The sequence below is a fragment of the Scardinius erythrophthalmus genome (genome assembly GCF_964197995.2).
Source record: "Scardinius erythrophthalmus genome assembly, chromosome: 3".
Taxonomy (NCBI): domain Eukaryota; kingdom Metazoa; phylum Chordata; class Actinopteri; order Cypriniformes; family Leuciscidae; genus Scardinius; species Scardinius erythrophthalmus.
In genome coordinates, this window is record NC_138223.1 from 52,274,488 (window position 1) to 52,296,381 (window position 21,894).

At 41.8% G+C, this 21,894-nt stretch overlaps 2 protein-coding genes across 5 annotated transcripts in view; both read left to right on the forward strand.

Moving 5' to 3' along the window:
• The first annotated feature begins 3,063 nt into the window (after positions 1-3,063).
• LOC308688286 (uncharacterized protein) lies at positions 3,064-9,658 on the forward strand. Of its 3 annotated transcripts, XM_081361254.1 has the most exons (8): positions 3,064-3,556; positions 3,669-3,770; positions 3,870-4,199; positions 4,291-4,368; positions 5,164-5,280; positions 7,455-7,489; positions 7,612-7,758; positions 7,881-9,658. In XM_081361254.1, exons 2-8 carry the CDS (start codon positions 3,731-3,733, stop codon positions 8,181-8,183), a joined length of 1,050 nt encoding a protein of 349 aa, XP_081217380.1. In that variant the 5' UTR covers positions 3,064-3,556; positions 3,669-3,730; the 3' UTR covers positions 8,184-9,658. The 3 variants fall into 3 exon arrangements, with proteins under 3 accessions (XP_081217380.1, XP_081217379.1, XP_081217381.1); XM_081361253.1 differs by having other exon boundaries at positions 3,494-3,770; XM_081361255.1 differs by lacking the exon at positions 3,064-3,556 and having other exon boundaries at positions 3,597-3,770; positions 3,900-4,199.
• A 3,271-nt stretch (positions 9,659-12,929) lies between these two features.
• The window catches only part of LOC308688289 (protein CD300H-like), a 37,270-nt gene continuing 28,305 nt past the window's right edge, over positions 12,930-21,894 (forward strand). Inside the window, exons 1-3 of one of the 2 annotated variants that reach the window (XM_081361258.1) lie at positions 12,930-13,104; positions 13,280-13,606; positions 14,689-14,775. In XM_081361258.1, coding sequence (XP_081217384.1) covers positions 13,065-13,104; positions 13,280-13,606; positions 14,689-14,775 — 454 coding nt within the window. In that variant the 5' untranslated portion in view covers positions 12,930-13,064. The remainder of the gene's footprint in view (positions 13,105-13,279; positions 13,607-14,688; positions 14,776-21,894) is intronic. The other variant, XM_081361259.1, reaches the window with a different exon arrangement.

A 21,894-nucleotide genomic window follows, 5' to 3' on the forward strand; every position in this document is an offset into this window, starting at 1 on the left:
TAGTAATGTTATTAAAGTGATAGTTGTGAAATTTAAATAATTTCCTCAGACTTGTGACGTTCCAAACCTGTTTGACTTTCTGTCTGTGGAACCCAAAAGCAGATCTCAGGCATAATGCAACCCCAGTCACCGTTCGCTTTCACTGCATGAAAAAAATGTGTAAATCATTCATGAAACCATTCTTATGTACACTTGTCTAGTTCAGTTCAATACAACACTTTATGTAAAAATGGTTAAGATCCAAAAATGTCCCAGAAAAGATCCTAAAAATAATCAATGAGTTCACAACTCATGTGTTATGGGTTGTGTTGCAAGTCTTCTGAAGCCTAATAGCTTTTTCCTTTTTTTTTTTTTTTTTTTTGTCGAAAAAGACTAAACTTGAAGTTATAATTCAGAGTTAAAATGTCTATAGCATTTTTTGTGAATCAAACCTGTGATATTATTTTTCTGAGTAACATGAACGAGATTTGAGATCATGAGAAAAGATTTTCAGAGAGTAACTGATTAAAAAAACACAAGTACACAGTCAAACAATACAATTGCACACAGAGAAAGTTCATAGTAATAAAGTACAGCATGTGATGCAGGTAACTTACTGTAATTCAATGTTGCCACTGAAATGTTCAGATTATTTTAGAAATGTAATGGTTGTTCTGGGGAAACAAAAGAACAAAGCTGATTATTCACAACATAATATTTATTGACCAGTAAATGGAGAGAGAATGAGGGCACCTGTAGTAAGTAAAGTTAACGTTAGGCTAAACAAAAACAGAGCAAACCTGTTTTTGTTATTCATAACAAACGCCAAGAATCAGAGAATTTTCTAAATTAGTTAGGCAATTTGAAGACACAGTTGTACAAAATATGTTGAATTGAATGACTAAATCAATCTAAGACAATAAGTCAATCATTTCCATTTGTTCATTAGATCAACGTAGTTAGCATCGCGGCTAAAACCAGATACTGTGCAATAAACGAGTGGTAAACACTGTAAAAACGTAGTAATGTATAATAAATTTAGTTTATATATATGTGTGTTTAAATATATAGTGAGTAGACTCTGTATTTATATTTATTTGGCGAGTTTACAAACCTTGTAATGGAGAGCCGAACAAACGGCGGAAGCTTTGATGAGAGGAGCCGTTACTTTCAAACCGATGACGTCGATCAGCTGAGCTTTGTTGCGCGCGAGCATCACTGAAGCGACGAGAGCAGAGGAATAGCAGCAGTTTCGTGACTGAATAAAACTTATCTCCTCCTGCTTCTTCTTCTTCATATAATATTATTATTATTTAGTGTTGTTGTTTAAGGTTTAAATGACTTAATAAAATAGGCCTATACTAAATATATGTAATCTACCCAAGTGAAAAAGACTAGGTTACTGTTAAATGTATTAAAATGCATTAAAGTATATTTGTATTGTAGGTCTACTAAAAACACACTCAAGTAAATTTTTAATACATTTAATAGTACGTCTTTTTCACCTGGGTATGTATACTGAATCAAACTTAAGTAGCCTATAATAATAATAATAATAGGATAATAATAATAATAGAATAATAATCTAATTCTGGCCTCACTGAAACATTGGGTTCCTCCAGATGCTGGCTTTAACTTAAGAGATCTTCCAGGAACCACTTAAATGTTAAAAGATCTTCCAATAACCCTTCTATCGCATTCAAGTTCCTCTATTTTCCCCCAAAGCACTTCGAGGTCTCATGGTAATGAAAAGGTGACTCCAGAACCTCTGAAGTAAATACAAAGTGCTTAAAGGATCCCATAAGTTCCAGCAAGAACCTCAAAGATTGTCAATGCTCTTCCAGTAACCCTTCTATAGAAAAAAGAGCTTTGAGGCACCAAAATTACATTTTGAAGTTCCTTGAGTATCCAACAGGATACTTGAGGCTCCTTTAGTTTTTACAGTGTGGGGCGTGTTTCAACCGAATCAGGAAGGAAAATGCCTCTGCACTCAATTGGATAGACCTACAACCAATCAGAGCAACGGAGTAAGTTTTCATTCATGTTTCCGATCGACAAATGCCTTTGTTCGCGGTTCTCTGTTCCTCTTTTAAAATTAATGCGCTGTCGATATCTTCTATAACAGACGCGATGGCGGAATCTACACATAATGTTTCATAAACAAAGTTCGGTAGGAGCACGTTCACATACTCAATCCAATCAACTTGTCATCAAACACCATGTCTACCCTATCAGCATGAGAGGAAACTCAATTCTCCAGCGGCAGTCATAACGAATTCAACCCAAGCGCTCGTTGGTGACGTAGATGATTACGTTGCTCATATTGCATCATCTTATAAAGCCCGCCCTGACAATTTGATTGGTCCGAACAATTTTTGTTCGCGCATAATAGCTCCTCAACGGATCGAGTCCAGACAGAACTTCCCGACCTAAAAATTTTGTGGGCGGGGCTAAGTTTGGCTGGCATCCAGGCAGTAACATCTGTTTAAAAAAATGCAACAACCTCATTTTTATTTGGTAAAATGTAGGCTAATATTCTGACTGTTGAGTTTTATTAAAATTAACAATTGGTCATCCAGCATCATGCATTTAGATCATGATAACCATGCACAGATAAAACCAGGCATAGCCTATAGCACCTCACTATCATGGCAAAATGTAACTATGCTTTCTATGGTATTTATGTGAATGAAAAACAGTAGCCTAAATAATTAATAATAATAATAATTCATTACATTTATATAGCGCTTTTCTCGGCACTCAAATTACATTGAAGGGGGAATCTGTAATTGTATTCCATTAGTCCTTTAAAACATTGTCTACATTAATAATATAATACAATTCAATATGTATATCCCACATTTCATGGTGCAGTTAATGTTACAGTAGCCTAAATCCATGGTAGGCCTAAATGGGAATTTGTAGACGGAAAAGCCGTCTGACTGTATCGTTGCGCAGTGTTTCTCCTGTCTGTCAGCGCTGTTTCATCTGCCTTTAAACTGGTTTAAATCACTGAGATGTGTGTCCTTCGCTGAATTCAAGCGCTTCTCACTGGATCTCGTGACTGACACCGATCAGAGTAATGCCTCTGCTCTAGTGAGCTCGCGCTGCGCGTCCGTTTGGACTTTGAGCCGAGAGGATGGTCCGTGTGGCGCGCGGTTCAAATGAGTTTCGCTACGCTTTTGGGGAATAAACATTATCGAACATTTAAAAAAAGGGAAATCGAAAAAGGGGGGTCAAAAAGGGGGTTGGGGTGACAGTTAGGGAGTTCACTTAACACATAACACAGGACACTCGTGAATGAATGTTCATGTAAGCTCCGTCCAGTGACACAGACGCCGAATATCTCAGAACACCAGCGCGCAATCGGGACAGGTCAAGCTGAGAAGGCTCAGTTGTGCTATCTTTAGCGGCCCGGGGAAGAAAGAGAAAATAAAGAAGAGAGGCCGCATTCGACGGAGCTTCACATTGGGACAGACTTCGTCGCGCAGCTGTGACGCAATCAGCCTTGGGTGCGTCCAAAAAGAAAACAAAGAAAGAAAGAAAAGCAAGATGAAGCCTCGGAATCGGAACACAAGTACAGTCACTGAACATAAACAGTAGAGTTTGACACGTGAGATGAGAAACAAGCATATTATTTTACTCTCCACATATAGATGAGAGCAGTATTATTGCTGTTTGATTTTCAGAGAGTCGTGTGAGGAACTACTGAGAGTTTCAGACTGATTTTCTGAACTGAACTGATGAAGACATGAAGTTTCCACTGATAGTTTGTGTGTTTCTGCTGACGGGTAAGAGCTGAAGATCTCTACTAAAAGTGTTTATTATCTAACATTATGGTGTATGTTATCAGTGTACATGAGTAAAGCTGTGTGTGTGTGTGTGTGTAGTGAGCAGTTCACTGTCTGTGAACATTACAGTGAGTGGAACAGAGGGACGAGGAGTGAGCATAACCTGCCCTTATCCAGAAGGAATTATACATGCTTACAGTTACAAGTACTTCTACAGAGGAAATTACGGAGACCGTGTCCTTATACTAGATTCTGATGGAATGGAGGCTTATGCGTTCAAGGGCAGATTCTCACTGAAGAATAATCCTAAGGCCAGATCATTTACAGTGACCATCAGTAACCTGAAGATGGAAGATGCTGGACCGTATGGATGTAGATCTGGACATGACTATGAAAACTACCATCAAGTGGAGCTTAATGTGGTCAGAGGTGCCTGATATTCAATACTAAACAACAATCTGCTTCATCGTTCATGTTTATTGTTTTTATTATGGTGTGACGGCTCTTCTTCATTTCTCAGCTCCAGAGACAACGACACGTGTCCAGATCTCAACAACCAGCATTAGTCTGTATAGCAGCACTGAACACACCAGCACAGGTACACACACACACACACACACACACTGAACCCACTGACATCTGTACTCACATGTGTGTTGATGAAAATATTGTTAATGTGAAGTTGTGTTTTCATAACTTTTCAGAACTTAACTTCCATCAAAATATTAAAAGTGTGGTTATAGTGAACACAGAGATATCAGAGCTTCTAAACACAATTTTAATGCTGCATTCAAGATCATGATGTAATTCCTGTAATTACGTGTTTCCAGCTCATTCTGACAAGTTAATTCATTTCTTACACAAACTTGGAAACTGAATTTCATCAAAGCTTCAACTTCTGTGAAAAAATAAACCACAGTTGCAACATTTAGAGGTTGTGATGTTCCTCAACACTCGAATCAAATGTACAACAACTGAACGTTTGACACGTCATTTTACAGATCTTCTACAGGTAAAGATTTATAGTCGAACTCTATCAGCCAAACACACAAACTACACTACCCATAATGCAACTGCAGCCTTATTGATCACATGATCACTCTTTGAAATTAAATTGTTTTGTAAATATTTTGACACATTTGATCAACTGTATGCACATATCAGATTTCATGTGGTTAATTTGGTTTGACATCAACCATAAAGAGAAGTGTTTTCTTCTGTAGAGTTGAGGTTTACCATTGCAGTTTCACTTTGGTTACACTATATAACAACTGTATGTTTACAATATTAGAATATCTTTAATAGTACAATAATCAAAATAATTAATATCTGTTGATTTTCCAGTATAATCAGAATCAGTTTGTGTTTCATCATGTAAATATCATGTGTTTAGCGTTGCCTTCAGATCTGGCTTCTGTTGCTGGCGGTCTGGGTTTGGTTCTGCTGGTTCTGACTCTGTGTTGTGGATCCTTCATCATCTGTAGAAAGAGGAAGAGGAAATCTAGGACAGGTAACAGTTAGGGGTGGGAATCTTTAGTCACCTCACGATCCGATCGGATTCCGATTCCGATTCTGGGAGTCACGATCCGATTTCCAGAACGATTATTTATCTACTAAACGTTATCTACTTTACCCCTAATTCATTAGTTTACATAAGTAATTAAGTACTTTTTTAAAAAAAATTACAAATTTAAAAAAATAATTAAAACAGTTGTATGTTAAGAATTTTAAACTAATATAACTTCAAAACATACAAGCAAGTAGCAAATAATAAAGAAGAGCATAGAATCATTTAACAAAAAAACCAAGAGTCCTTTCAGTAGCTTATTTAAGATTATCTGAACGGTTTCCATTCCAGAACTGTGAGTGATTTTTCTTCATCTTTACTGTTGTTTTTTACTATAGTAAAATATATGACATCATAGACTGCGGGAGATCTATTAAGCTGCATTCACGCACGGATCTCTTTTGTATGGAAGCTTGTTTCCGCCACAGAATAAAACATTTTAAAAGATAATTGCGACTTTTTATCTCACAATTGCGAGTTTACATCTAAATAAAGTCAGAATTGCGAGATATAAAGTCAGAATTGCGTGAAATAAAGTCGCAATTGTGTGTTATAAAGTCAGAATTGCAAGATATAAAGTCAGAATTGCGTGTCATAAAGTCAGAATTCTGACTTTTTTTCTCACAATTGCGACTTTATATCACGCAATTCTGACTTTATAACACACAATTCCGAGTTTATATCTCGCAATTCTGACATCTTTTCTCAGAATTGTGAGATATGAGATATAAAGTCCAATTCTAAGGGAAAAAAAGACAGACTTTTTTTTTTTTTTTTCACAGAATAGCTTATATCTCACAATTCTGACTTTATAACACGCAATTGCGACTTTATATCATGCAATTCTGACTATATCTCCCAATTGCGACTTTATATCATGCAATTCTGACTATATCTCCCAATTGCGACTTTATTTCTCAGAATTGCGACTTTATATCTCGCAATTGCGACTTTACTTCTCAGAATTGCGACTTTATATCTTGCAATTGCGACTTTATATCTCGCAATTGCGTCTTTATTTCTCAAAATTGCAACTTTATATCTTGCAATTGTGTCTTTATTTCTCAGAATTGCGATTTTATATTTCGCAATTGCGACTTTATTTCTCAGAATTGCGACTTTATATCTCGCAATTGCGACTTTATATCTCGCAATTGCGACTTTATTTCTCAGAATTGCGACTTTATATCTCGCAATTGCGTCTTTATTTCTCAGAATTGCGACTTTATATCTCGCAATTGCGACTTTATTTCTCAGAATTGCGACTTTATATCTCGCAATTGTGACTTTATTTCTCAGAATTGCGACTATATTTCTCACAATTCTGACTTCATATCTCGCAATTCTGAGAAAAAAAGTCACAATTCTGACTTGACATATCGCAATTGTGAGAAAAAAAGTCAGAATTGTGAGATAAAAAGTCGCTATTATTATTATTTATTTATTATTCAGTGGTGGAAACAAGCTTCCATACTTTTGAAATATAAGAAGTAATGTGGTTTGTCCTGTCCGTTTAATCCCTTAAGACATAACTGGCTGTGTTTACGTTAATTTTGCACAAGTATATTAAACCACTGAAATCGCGTCAGCATTTGAAATTGAAAGCAGCCTTCTGTTAGTGAGGTTTGTATTTTAAATATAAAGTCCACTGCATACCAAACCACATAAATGATGACTTCGTAGAGCATTTGTAAGGAAAATACCGACAGGCGAGACAGCACGCTTCGAGTGTAACGTAACATCAAACAAAGCGCGCGTCTCTCTCGGCGCATCGCCTGTGAATGTCCCTGTGTTTCGCTTCAACCTATCCGAACTTTATGAAAGATTATTTTTCGGAAAGTTTGATTGGTGTGTGTGAGGAATTGGAAGCAAGCAGATTACGGGTGTTTCTAAAGCAAACTCAGCGTCATTGCACATCTGGTTAAAAGCTAAGCTCAGAATCGACTCTGAAATTCTCAGAATTGATCCAGAATCGTTGGAGAGAGAATCGCGATGGATCGATTTTTTTCTCCCACCTCTAGTAACAGTTTGTTATTAAAATATCCCGTTTTTAGTGTTTGAATTGATTTGATTTGATTTGATTTGTTACTTTTCTTTTCTATTCATGCTCCATTCAGCTTTATTTCAGCAAAACATGCAGCACAATACAGAGGTGAGTGTTCAAATCTTTACCTGTAGAAGATCAGACATACATGTTCAATGATTGTTCATTGATCAACAGAGATAATTATCTATGTAAACTATTAAATGATTGATTTATGTGTTATTTTTCAGACTGAACGCATGTCTGAGGAGATTCCAAACACAGACTTCAACGTGGTAAAATATTCATCCAATCAGGCGCCTGCATTTTCATCAAATCAGACGCCTGGATTTTTATCCAATCAGACGCCTGCATCACACCTCAACTACAATACAGAGGTGAGTGTTCAAATCTTTACCTGTGGAAGATCAGACATACATGTTAAATGAGTGTTTATTGATCAACAAAGAGAATTATATATGTAAACTATTAAATTATTGATTTATGTGTTATTTTCCAGACTGATCACATGTCTGGTGAGATTCCAAACACAGACTTCAACGTGGTAACATTTTCATCCAATCAGACGCCTGCATTTTCATCCAATCAGACGCCTGCATCACACCTCAACTACCTCACAAACGTCTCTACTCTTTACACATCAGGAACCAATCAGCAGCCTGATTCAAACCCCAGTCACACCCACTCGACCAATCAGGTGACAGATACAGCCGGTGATTACAACTACCTAACAGCAACACATCCACCAAACTTTACAATAGACGAGGATCCACTGAAAGCTCCACAATTCTGTATAAATTGAGAGTCATGATTTTTTTGTGTAAAACGGAAATCGTGATTCTCCCACAATTCTGGAGAAAAAAAAACATCGGACAACAAAACAAAATAACATGCAGAGTAGAGGTTCTGACAGAAGGGTCATTACTTTGGTCTATTTAAAAGATATATTCATTTGAACAAAAAATGTCAATGTCTCATTCATCACGGTTTCATTATTGGATGAATCGGCGTTTGTGAATACATCTGTTAACGATTCAATGACCGATACTTTTTTTCAAACACTCAGTCGTAACGATAAGCAATGCAATACATTCAAATGTCAAAATACTTTTTTAAAAGATGATTTACTCTTATTTTGATCAACACTGTGTTTATACCCAAACTAGAGACTTTTATCCCCTGTTATTGAAGTGTTTGTAACACATAAATACCGATGATATGTGGTTGAAAGATTGTTAGCTTGTACTTTCAAAGGTTAACCAGTCTTTGTTTTAAACCGTTTCACATCACAAGCATCAGCGGAGTGTGAGCAGCTCGTGTTTCGTCACTGCCAATATCAAGTTGTGTCAATTAAAACCTTAACACCTTAAAACTGGAATAAAAGACATAGCTTAATTATGGTCATTTATGAATAAGATCGCGTGGGTGTTTGAGTCGAGATCGCCATCTTTTAACGATTAATCTGCTGCTCTAGGTCCGATATATTCACTGATCATCCGTAAATGAAAAATGTAGTAAAATCTACATTTATTTAACTTTATATTAACTTTTTTTTTTTAATTACTAACCAGAAAAGTAACCAACAACTAAATGTTTTATTTTAAATAACATCTAAAAATTACACAAAATTCAATATTCTCTGTAATTAGTAGCCTACCTCATCTACAGTTCAATAAAGCTAATAAAAATGTAAAAAATAGCAGCAAGCAGCGATTATGAGGCAATACACACAAGAGTCAAAATTAGTGGCTAAGAAGTCTGTTTAGACTTTTTTGTAGTAATATGATGTATTTTATGAACTCAATAGGATTTCTAACGATATTCTCTCAACAGACATTTACACTGATTGTCTGGCATTATAATTGATTTGCTTTTGGTGCACTGTGGAGTGGGTAAAACTGTTTTTAATGGCAGGCTAGCAGATACAGTTGACTCGTGCTAGCCTAGCACTGGCGAACTATGCAACTGGAAGGACTGGATGAAAAATGTTGAAAACTAACTTGGAAATTAGGTCTGATGTCTGACCACCCCTTTAAACAAACCAGCCCTAATCAATACATTTACTTACTTAGCTGACATTATTAAATTAGTAGTGCATGCAGCTCTTCTTCATTAAATTAGTTGAGTTGACAGAATTAGTTGATCAACTATATGTAGGAGCATTGCTTGTTCCTGTCACGGATTTTAAGGTGATAATCCGTTATAAATATGAAGATTGTATCTTGAAGATTGTATTGTATTGTATTGTATTTTCTATTAAAAAGATTGAAGTTTTGTAAAGAAGTTTTGTCAATGTGTTTTGAAAACTTTTTGTATGATGTATAATTATACATCTAGGTAACAAAAATATATATTTTAGAAGGGCGCCCTTGGTTCATTTTGCCTGGGGCCCGACCTTAATGTAGGGGAGAGCGGGACACAACGTAGCGCGGGGCTAGTTGTAACACACTTGTTTTAAATACTTCCACACATGCTAGCATGACGAAACTTAGTGTACTTACGTACTAGTTGCCATATTAACACTATATAGAGAAAAAAATTGCACCAAAATCCAGAAATCTTTGGAAGATATCACTGAACATGTATTTAACCATAGCTAAAGTAAATTTCTTGTGTTAATTTTTCATCTCTATTTTTGGTGTTTATTTTAAATTAGACAAATCTGATATTATTTTAATCTCCAATCTGCTGTTTAACAGTTGATATGGTTCTTTAATGCTGATCTAACCAGCAGAAGACACTAGCCAGGTTTAAATCCCAGTTGTGCAGGCGGGGCATGTTGTCACAGCTTCGTTACAATGAGCCCCTATAAGAAATATGATATTATATTCTATGCTCTTATGAATTCTGTTGAGAAAAATGTGAATACAGACTGAGAGTCAATGTTCAGAAATTATTAATTATTATGTTTTGAACTATACTGTATAACTGTGTTTTCCAGTGTGTTCGTTGTCAAACTCAAAAAATTATTTTATTTTTAATTATTAAAAAATGCCATTATTTTATATGAAAAAGTTAATAATTGTATTTTAGTGAGGAAATATTTTAGTTTGTCTTGTATGTTTTTTTTTTTTATTAGATCAAATAGCATTTTAATCTCTCATATGGTCATGTTATAATGTACTCCACCTATGGGGCATGTTGTTGTCACAGTTCACTTCCATTCTTTCGGGGTATATCAAGAAAAAAGTATTCGCTGTATTAATAAAACAAAACCACATAATTGTACTAGATATGTGGGAAATTAATGTGGGGAAAAAATAAATACTCTGAACCATAAGTAGATTTACACAAACTGAGAAAGTCGTTATCATAGGTTTGCCTCTGCACTGTTAAAAAACACTGTGAAATTTATGGGTAAAAAATGTCAGCTTGGTTGCCAGTATTGTAGCGTAACAAATATGGTAGCAACCTTACTTTGGACTTACATTTATGGCATTTTTTTTTATTTTTTTATTTTTAAATAAACATCAGCAGGACTTAAATGTGTGATTTAAAAAAAAAAAAAAAACACATCACCTGTGGTTCCCAGTACTTTACCATAAAAAATACAGATGAAATAATCAACTGAAGAGAAAAGAAGACATTAAATCTGTGAAGATCTCAGCAGAGGAGGATTAAACAACTCCACAAACAGCATTACCAGCTTCACTTATTACTAACCAGACTGACTTTATTTCTGGCAGACGTCTACAGTTCTGTTTGAGAATTAACAGAGGTTTAGATGTTGATGATTTATTGTTTCATTTGAAGTCACCGTGATGGAGATCAGTGACTGCTTTAGTTGGAATGTTTTGTATTTGCAAACCACACTGAGTTTGTTTGTGAATCGTTGGGTGTGAGTAAAACAGGTTTTGGCATGATTCTAACTCCATACTTGACTTTCTAACATTAGTTTTTCTCTGCCTGCTGTAACTGTGTGTTTATAAGACATGCTGATTATGGCAAGAAAATCAGAGAGAAAATGAATCACGTGATGTTGGATATGTGTCCATATCCAAGATGTGTTTTTAAAGTTTTTCATATTATCTGTTTGACACTGCTTGCTCACATGTGAGGTCACAGAGCTATTATACTTAAAAACGTGAGTTTATATTAGTATTAAACATTCCTCATACATTGAAAGATAAGACTCTTTATGAGATCAGTGAATCAGGCCACTACGTGACTATTATGTCATCAAATAGCCAACAACACCTGATCACATTTGCTCTCTGATGTTCATGCCATAATGAATGTGTTTTATAAACACAGTTAAGGCAGTCAGAGTAAGTCTAAAGTTAGAGAGTCAAGGGTCAAGAGCCCAACTACAGCAAACACTGATCACCAAAATGGTAACTTCAAAATTTATTATTTTCAAAAAAACGTCAACTTCTAAACTTCTGCTAATTCTCAATAATAACTTTTATGACAATTTTATTTTTCATAAACTGAAGTTCAATGCTATAAAACCTAAAATATTACTACCGCATTTTTTACGGTAAAGCACTTGCAACCAGCTGCCAGATTTTTACCGTAATCTTTAGATCACTGCCGTAAAACCTAAAAAATTACTACCATATGTTTTACGGTAAAGTTCTGTCAACCACAGCTGCCTGTTTTTTACCATAAATTTTAGTTCAATGATGTAAAACATAAAAATTGCTACCGTATTTTTTTGCAGTAAGGTACGGTAAATGCAACGGAAAGTTTTTTTTTACAGTGTACTTCAAAAATCTGTTCATTTAACAGTATTTTACCGTAAAATTGCATGAATTGTCCCATGAGAGCTATTACAGTTTTGCACTGTATAGTAATGGTACATACTGTTAACATCTCTTTTCCGTTGCTTTTTAAAAAAAATTACCTTTAAAATTATGATTTTTTTACAGCGTGGTCGTGGGACACTGGTGTAGTTCTAGCAACTGCATTTAGGCTTCACAATTCATAAAAGTTGTTCATATGTGATAATTATGTTGCAGGACAAAACATGTATGTATCATAAACTTTTGTCATTGTTTTTTTTTTGCAATAATCCAGAAGCCTATGGGAAAATCCTATTGTGTTTTTGTGGAGGGAATCAGTGTGATGTGAACTGCCGGTACAAGTGTAAGACTCTTCTTTCTTATGACGATGAACACAGGAAGAGAACTGATACTTGAGAAGTTGTACTGTTGCTAAAATACTACAGGATAATCATGTGTTTAAAACAAGTAGTAGTGGTAGTTGTAGCCTTTATTGTCACAAGTACCAGCGAATTTAGCCATCAACCTGTCCATACAAACATACATACAATGACATTTATATAGTGTATTTTACATGAATAAACAATATTACCACCATATTTTATTTTGATCTCATCATTAATATTTAATGTACCCTAGAAGAGTTGTTCACTGGAACGCTGTGTGAAACACTCATATTTCACACACTGTGTAAATGTCACAGATCCTCATTCCCTCTTATAATGAAGTGGATCATCTCTTCCTCACAGAGTAAAACACTGCTTATATATTTAATAAAGTTTGGTGAATCATCACTGATGTCATGAAGAGCTGATGTGGTTAGAGAGACAGAAGGGGAAGGAAATATATATTTCAGTTGCTGACGCACATTGTTCTCTCAGTACGGAAGAGAACGACAGTAACGTTTGTCACACAGAATTTGGTCTTTTATTTCAGCGAAACGCTTGTCAAATTTCATCATGTTGGACGTCCTGCTGCTCTTTTCCAGCATCTGTACAGGTGAGTTTGAGACTCTCAGCTCTTTTACACAGAGTTTGACATCTTCTCTTGTTTTTCCTCTGTTATCACATGATCATCAGACTCATATGGATGATATTTGTCAGTTATTATTCTGGCCTGCTTATGTCTCTTGCTCACACATAACAGCTCTATATAATGATATTTGTGTTTTCAGCTGTTGTTGTTGGAGCTCCACAGACAATTACTGGATACAGAGGAGAGAGAGTTGACATCAGATGCTCATATGAATCTGGATATGAATCATATTCAAAGTATTTTTGTAAAGGGGAGTGTAACTTTGGAAATAAAAACATCATGGTTGAATCAGGATCTCCTGCTAAAGACGAGAGATTCTCTCTGACTGACGACACGATGACCAGAGTTTTCACCGTCACCATCACTGATCTGAGAACAGAGGATGCAGGAAAATACTGGTGTGGTGTGAGCAGGACTGTGCCTTTGCCTGATGTCTATTCAGAGATTGTGTTGCTGGTTAAAGAAGGTAAGTGATTACATTTGTTAATAGCAGAAATGAACTGCATGGAAACAAGCTGAGAGTGAGAGATCAAGTCATTAATCTTGTACAACCCCAGATCCAGAAAAGTTGGATAATTTTGTAAAATGCAATACAAATGAAGAATCTGTGATTTGTTAATTTTTCAACTTTATTTTACTGACAAAAGTACAAAGAAAAAGTTTCATGTTTTGGTCACACTTCATATTAAGGTCCAATTGTCACTATAACTATGACTTGGTAGTGCGTTCACACTGCAGGGCTTAATGCTCAATTCAGATTTTTTGAAAAAATTAGATTTTTTTGCAAGGCCGTTCACATTTCCAATTAAATGCGACCTTTTGTGATCTCCTGTGTGAACGTGAAATGACCCAGAAGTGACCCGCATGCGCAGAAGAGTACTCAACGGTCAACGACGTCACTTGTTGTTTGCGGAAGTAGCTAAACTTTAACCAGAGCCCGTCTCTGCTTCAACTAATTGTGATTCTCTCACTCACACACACACACACACACGAGCGCACGCAGCGACCGTTAAACAAGAGCCAGACAGCAGCCGCTGACCTATCTAATATCAGATTCAGCACAAATAAGTTGAAATAACGGCCGTGGGCTTTTTTTTTTTTTATTAAACGGGCTAGTCGAGGTCGACCCGTTCGGCAGATTTACCTCAGCTCGACGAATATGCAGTCCGTTTTCAAACCGACGACTACTTCAATGCAGAATTATGACGTTTTTCGCGTATCAATGACGTGCGGGTCGGATACATGCGACCTGGCCGTTCACACTGAAGTCGCATTTCAAAAGATTGGATATGTATCGGTTTTGGGACCACATACCCAAGTGGCCTGGGTCGCATTTGAAAAGATCGGATCTGTGTCGTTCAGACTGTCATGAAAAGATCAGATACAGGTCGCATAGGGGCAAAAAAATCGGAATTGGGTCGTTTCAGCCTGCAGTGTGAACGTAGCCAAAGTGACTTTACTGGATTTCTTTGGCACAACAAGAAACAGAGTGATAAAAACAGAGATTGAATGAAAGATTGTAAGTTGATCTTTCCTGTGACCCTTCAGATAAAAAGACCACTGAAGTTTCAACCATCAGCCCTTCTTCAGAAACACCGTCATCTTTCAGTGCAACAGAACTGAGTCCACAATCAGGTCAGTTCCTCTGTCGCTCTTTATGACTCTTATTTCTTGAATATTGTGTGAATGTAGAGCTTTAGAGTTTATATGTGTTCATGTTCTCACTGCATGAGCGACACATTCACAGTCACTGGTGTTTCTCTCTGTCGGCGACTCATCAAACAGAAACACAAACACTTCCCACAATGCAGCTCTTTGACAACAGAGAATACGCTCATTTTGGAGAAAGGAAATTGCTTTGAACATTTGTAGAGGCACGTACTCATGTGTTTAACTTGCTTTGACATCAACCACAGACAGAAGCGTTTCCTTCTGAAGAGTTGAGGTTTACCATTGCAGTTTCACGTCGGTTGCACAATATTATATAGACTGTGATTATTCACCAAACAGTAAAAATCAGAATCAGCATTGTGTTGTGTTGTGTTGTGTTGGGTGGGAAAAAAAATCGATATTGCAATATATTGTTGTGCTCTCTGTCGCAATAAATAATCGATACACTAACGCCCAATATCGATATTTTATTACAACACAAAATGATTTACCCGTTGTCAGTGTCACTGTCACTACCCAATATCTACCATTCTGTTTGCGGGGGGCGCTGTTCGAGTAAATAGGGGTAAAGTGGCGCAAACAGCGGCCGGTGAAGAACACAAGTTAACTAACAACAACAGAGAATTGCAGAAAAAAAGAGAAGCAAGAAGAATGGCGGAAAACAATAAACAAGTAATAAAAACTCGGTGAGTGTTTTAGCGCAATTTTCTCACCTCATGGGATCACAACACTAATGCCGAGTTCAGACTGCATGATTTTAGCCCCGATTTTGGCTCGCCGACAGGTTTTGAGAAATCGCCGACAAATGCCCGAAATCACAGGCAAATCGGTGCTCGTTCACGCGAGTGACAATCACGCAGTGTGAATGAGCAAAGACGCGATCTGAGAGAATCACAGACGAGTCGCCGACGCCCGTGAGATATTTGGCATGCTAAATATCTGGACCTGTCGGCGATTCAAAATCCTGCTGTGTGAAAGTGTTCTGACTGAAAACGTACTCGGTTACTAACGTAACCTCGGTTCTCTCTAGAAGAGGGAACGAGTATTGCGTAAGTAGCTTACGCATCGGGAAAGTCTTCTTTCTTCGAGATCTGAAGCCAAAAAATTATCCTTAATTTTGTATTCATTGTCAACGCAGTGCAGCAGCCGACAGACCTAGGCAGGCTGTATAAGCGTGCTCATTGGCTGCTCGGCTGCAACTGCTTAAGCCTATCGGTGAGCGCTCTGAACGCGGCAACCAATGAGGGCGCTTCGCGCCCTCCACACCCTTCTAACCGTCAGAATGGGCGTGGCCAGCGTGTATATATTCAGCGCTCACAGGCTAAAGTTCTGGTTTTCGCAGTCTGAAGCGCAAAAGCTCGTGGCGCGACACGGCAGGTTACACAATACTCGTTCCCTCTTCTAGAGAGAACCGAGGTTACGTTAGTAACCGAGTACGTTCTCTTACGAGAGGTTCTCTCGTATTGCGTAAGTAGCTTACGCATCGGGAACCCTTTGTCAACGCCGTGTGCGCCGAGCATCCAGCCCATGAATCCCAGGGGAACCGGGGAAAACACTCTGCTGGGAAATGTGGCCGGTCGGAGAGACGGGCCAGCGCAGTACATGCACTTCATGCAGCATATGAAATAGAGCGGCGCGGCCGGTCTATAAACATAGCAGTACAAACAGTAGGGCCGGCGGAGCGAGCCCATACAGTACATAAGCACTCATAAGGGTAGGAGAAAACGACATAGTCGGTCTCACATGAAGAGAAAAATTCCCGTGCGGCAGAAAATAATGCGGGCGGCCAGCAGCGCGGGCCAGCACCGATAACAGCGCGTAACAGGAAATAGGAAACAGAACGGATCAGCCGGTCTGAGTCAAACACTTCACCCTGAGTAGTTACCAGAATAGCGCCAGCATGTGAACGTAGTCTGCACACGGGAGCTGGGCAGAGCATACATGTCACTTATACCGACAATATTTTTGCCTGTAGGGCAGGAACTTCCAGGTTATAAAACCTCACGAATGTAGACGGGGAGGCCCAGCCCGCCGCCATACAAATGTCGTGGATAGAAATTCCGCTGGACCAGGCCCACGACGAGGCCATGCCTCTAGTGGAATGGGCTCTGATGCCCAGAGGGCACTGCAGGTGTTTGGAGGCATAAGCTGCTGCTATCGCGTCCACTATCCACCTGGACAAGCTCTGCTTCGAGGCGGCAAGACCTTTGGTGCGTCCGCCGAAGGAAACAAAGAGCTGCTCTGAACGCCTGAAAGCGGCGGAGCGCGTGATGTAAACTCTCAGCGCCCGGACAGGGCATAGGAGGTTATCACTGTCCCCACTATCGGATGCTGGCAGAGCCGAGAGGGAAATAACTTGTGCCCTAAACGGGGTTCCAATCGCTTTGGGGATGTAACCGTGCCTCGGTCTGAGAATGACTTTCGAGTCATTCGGCCCGAACTCGAGACATGCAGGGCTAACAGATAGCGCGTGCAAATCACCCACTCGTTTGACTGAAGACAGAGCTATCAGAAAAACGGTTTAAGCGACAGATACTTTAGATCCGTGGATTCAAGCGGTTCAAAGGGAAAAGCCTTTAGGGCCGCCAGGACCAAGGACAGATCCGCGGGGATTCATCCATCTAGCTCCTCTGAGGAAGCGGATAAAGAGCTCATTCCTTCCCATTGCCCGGCCGAGCGTCGTCTCAGCGAACGCTGTAATAGCGGCCACATATACTTTGAGCGTGGAAGGGGATCTGCCCTTTTCCAACAGCTCTTGCAAGAAGGAGAGCACCCGCGGGACCCCGCATGCGCACGGATCCAGGTTTTGAGTAGCGCACCATTTAGAAAACACCGACCATTTAGACGCATAGAGCCGTCTCGTGGAGGGGGCTCTCGACTGCGTGATCGTGTTCACGACCCCTTCTGACAGGTCAACGGGTATCCGTTGATCACCCATGCATGCAGCGACCAGCGCTCTGGATGGGGATGCCAGATCGATCCAGCGGCTTGGGAGAGGAGATTCTTTCTCACCGGGATCGGCCATGGGGGTGAGTGCGACAGCCTCACTAGCTCTGGGTACCAAGTTTGGTTTTCCCATCGCGGGGCTATAAGCAGCACTGAGTGGTGCGTTTCTCTGATCCTCGAAATGACCTGTGGCAACAGGGAGATCGGAGGAAAAGCATACAGCGGGAGGCTGGGCCATGTCTGGGACAGCGCGTCCTCGCTCTTCGAATAAAACTTCGGGCATTGAGCATTGTCTTTCGACGCAAAGAGGTCGATTTCCGCTCTGCCGAATAGGCGCCAGAGAAACTGGACTGTCTGGGGGTGCAGAGACCATTCTCCCGGGGGAATGTTGTCCCTGGACAGTCTGTCTGGACCGACATTCAGGTGGCCCGGCACGTGCGCGGCTCTCAGCGAGCGCAGCGAGCGGTAAGCCCACACGAGGAGGCGTTCTGTCAGCCTGCACAGGTTCCTGGATCTGACACCGCCCTGTCGGTTCACATAGGATACCACGGACATGTTGTCCGAGCGGACTAGCACATGGTGATCCCGTATGAATGGGAGGAAGCGCCTGAGCGCGTTCTCGACCGCTATCATCTCCAAACAGTTTATGTGGAGGCATCTTTCCCGGTCTGACCATAGGCCAAAAGCCGGTTTGCCCTCGAACGGAGCGCCCCAGCCTGAGGTGGAAGCGTCCGTCGAGATAACTTTGCGGTGTGTGAGATAGCTCCCATTGTCACTCCCCGCTGGTACCAGTCGGCCGCTAACCAGGGCTTCAGAGCTGAAACGCAGCTCTGAGTCACTCTGATGCGAATACCGCCGGAAGCCCATGCTCTGTGAGGCACTCGGGCATTCAGCCAGCATTGTAGCGGGCGCATTCGTAAAAGACCCAGCCGAAGCACTGCTGCGGCTGAGGCCATACAACCCAGTAGCCTCTGAAATGTTTCGAGAGGTACGGTGCTGCCCGGCCGGAGGGACGCGGCCAGGCGTCGAATGCAGCGCGCGCGCTGTGTCGACAGGCGGGCCATGTACTGATATACCTGACCGTCGAAGGCGAATCTCAAGAATGGCCTGTGACGGGGTATTATCAGGATCTGAAAAGCACGCGTCTTTTAGATCAAGAGATATAAACCAGTCCCTCGAGCGAATTTGCGCGAGAATTTGTCTGGTTGTGAGCATTTTGAACGGTCTTCTCATAAGAGCCTCGTTCAAACGTCTCAGATCCAAAATTGGTCTGAGAGCTCCGTCCTTCTTGGGAACGAGGAAATAACGGCTGTAAAAGCCCGACTCGTTCATGGAAGGGGAAACCGGTTCCATAGCCCTTTTGCACAGAAGTGTAGCTATTTCTGCTCGAAGTAGATGTGCTACTTCCCCATTCACTCTGGTCTCGATACGCGCTTGAAAGCGCGGAGGGCGGCGAGCGAACTGCAGAGTATAGCCCTGTTTTACTGTGCTTAGCACCCGTTCTGATGCGCCTGGAATAGTTTCCCACGCTTTTGCGTGTGCAGCCAGGGGCAGAATGGCCTCCGGGCTCCGATCGCCGCGCATCGCGGGCTCGAGAGCTCGAAACGGAGGGGCGGGCGCGGCGCGCGCGCTCTTGGTGCTTAGATACGGCAGATCGCACGCAGCGATAGCTGGCCGTTTTACACACAGTGTCCCGGTGGCTTTAGACGGGGAACATAAAGTGTGAGGCGCGACGCGCGATGGCGGCGTCGGGGGCGAAAATGTTCGTTAGTATGTGTGAGCGCTCGAGGGCGGGCACAGGAGTTACATTCAGGGGCGGGCGCGGCGCGCGCGCTCTTGGTGGTTAGATACGGCGGATCGCACGTAGCGATAGCTGGCCGTCTTACACACAGTGTCCCGGTGGCTTTGGACGGGGAACATACGGTGTGAGGCGCGAAAATGTAGTTAGTATGTGTGAGCGCTCGAGGGCGGGCACAGGACTCACATTTAAAACATGACCGGTCGTGCGAGGCCGTGTGACAGAGCGGGCAGTGAGTAGGTGTGGGCACGGAGAAGTGGACACGTGACCTACTTTTAACACTAAAGCGGCTTTTGCCTGCTTCATGAGAGTGGGCTCTGTGAGAGACACGGGATGTATAGTGCTTGTGTACAGGGGTGAGCACAGAACGTGGGCACATTCACTGTACTAGAAACACATACGGCGTCAGCCGTGCAACCAGACATTATGCTCTTTTGACATTTTTCTGGGTTGCCGTGAGAACGGCGGATGCGCGCAGGCGAGCGGGTAGATACCGGCTCGTTGACTGCGGGGTAAACAGCTGCAGTAGCCGTGGCAACGGGGACTGACAGAGCGTTAAGCTTCGACGGTGGTCCAGCCGCAGGGCTGCGGGATTTAACCGTCTTTTCTTCTCTCGTGTTTAGACGCTCAAAAAATACTCGAGCACCCTGAGAAGGTGTGGTGCGAGGGGCGGGTTCGCTTTCTATAAGTAAGAAAGACTGGCCGCGAGCTCGGAGAAGCAAGCAGCATAAATTTTATTTTCCCCGAGAGCTGGGATCGAACGCGGGTCTCTCGCATGAAAGCGTATGATTCTGCCACTGAGCCACAGGGGAAACACATAGGCTTTCAGTTAGCGCGAGCATATAAAAAGCGACCTCATGTGTCGCGTCGGCGTTCGTTTGCAGGCGAGCGTGTGTTTAAAACAGGCTCGTTTACTGCAATAGTAATATTTCCAGTCGCCTGAACTTAAGAGGGGACTGAGAAATGTGTGAGTATTGGCGGTTGTCCAGCCGTAGCGAGACACAGAGGGAGAGGAAACTCGCTCCGAGACCGTCCGCTCCTGCCATCCCTCGTGAGCGGCGTATTGCACGGCTCGAACAGAGGGAGAGGAAACTCGCTCCGAGACCGTCCGCTTCTGCCATCCCTCGTGAGCGGCTTAGTTTGCGCGGCTCGAACAGAGGGAGAGGAAACTCGCTCCGAGACCGTCCGCTTCTGCCATCCCTCGTGAGCGGCTTAGTTTGCGCGGCTCGAACAGAGGGAGAGGAAACTCGCTCCGAGACCGTCCGCTTCTGCCATCCCTTGTGAGCGGCGTATTGCACGGCTCGAACAGAGGGAGAGTACGGGTATCTATCACATTCGCCTCATCTCCTGACGCGGCGGCGGCGCGGGCAGAGCCGGCGGTTGAGCGGCCGGGAGGGAGAGGGCGAGAGAGAGCTCGAGGGAGAGGTTCCGGCGAGCTCCTCAGTCACAACAGTCTCCGGTGGTCGCTGCGAGCGGCGCTTCTTATTGCGCGGCCCGGCAGGGACAGGCGGAGCGACAGCTTGGTCGAAAGCTTCAAGTCGAGCCCGCAGGGTCGACATTGAAAACTCTTCGCACTCGGAGAGTGCGGTGGCGGCGTGCCCGCGGCCCAGGCGGAGAGCGCAGAGAGGTGGCGGTCTCCGTAGCTGAGCGGGGCGCGGCACGAGCCGCAAAAACGAGGCGTTTTTACAAAAACGCCTCGTGCTCTTTTAGAGTACACACAGAAACAGTAATAATGTAAAGGATATGTCGCCGGATAGCGTAGCAGGCACGGATGGCTGAAGGCGGCGAAGACGGCCGGCTTCCTCAGGCGCTGTCCTAAGCTTGCCGGTCGCTGGTTTCAACGGCGGCGGCTCTCAAGATCCAGCGATGCGAAGAGCGTCGCTGAAGACAAGAAAATCAGAACTTTAGCCTGTGAGCGCTGAATATATACACGCTGGCCACGCCCATTCTGACGGTTAGAAGGGTGTGGAGGGCGCGAAGCGCCCTCATTGGTTGCCGCGTTCAGAGCGCTCACCGATAGGCTTAAGCAGTTGCAGCCGAGCAGCCAATGAGCACGCTTATACAGCCTGCCTAGGTCTGTCGGCTGCTGCACTGCGTTGACAATGAATACAAAATTAAGGATAATTTTTTGGCTTCAGATCTCGAAGAAAGAAGACTTTCCCGATGCGTAAGCTACTTACGCAATACGAGAGAACCTCTCGTAAGAGAACTACATCGGCGATGACCGACAGCCAATGAGAGAGCCAGATACAGAGCAGCGGGGAGTTCGGGGAGGAGTTATAGGCCACAATATTAGTATTTTAATAGATATATTTACAATTATATCAAACAGAAACAAA

Bases quoted from the DNA above. Each gene is read 5' to 3' on its own strand.
- LOC308688286 (XM_081361254.1), top strand. From the start codon at position 3,731: ATGAAGTTTCCACTGATAGTTTGTGTGTTTCTGCTGACGG. The intron at 4,369-5,163 runs GTACACACACAC...TCATGTGTTTAG, and splicing joins CACTGAACACACCAGCACAG to CGTTGCCTTCAGATCTGGCT. The intron at 7,759-7,880 runs GTGAGTGTTCAA...GTTATTTTCCAG, and splicing joins ACCTCAACTACAATACAGAG to ACTGATCACATGTCTGGTGA.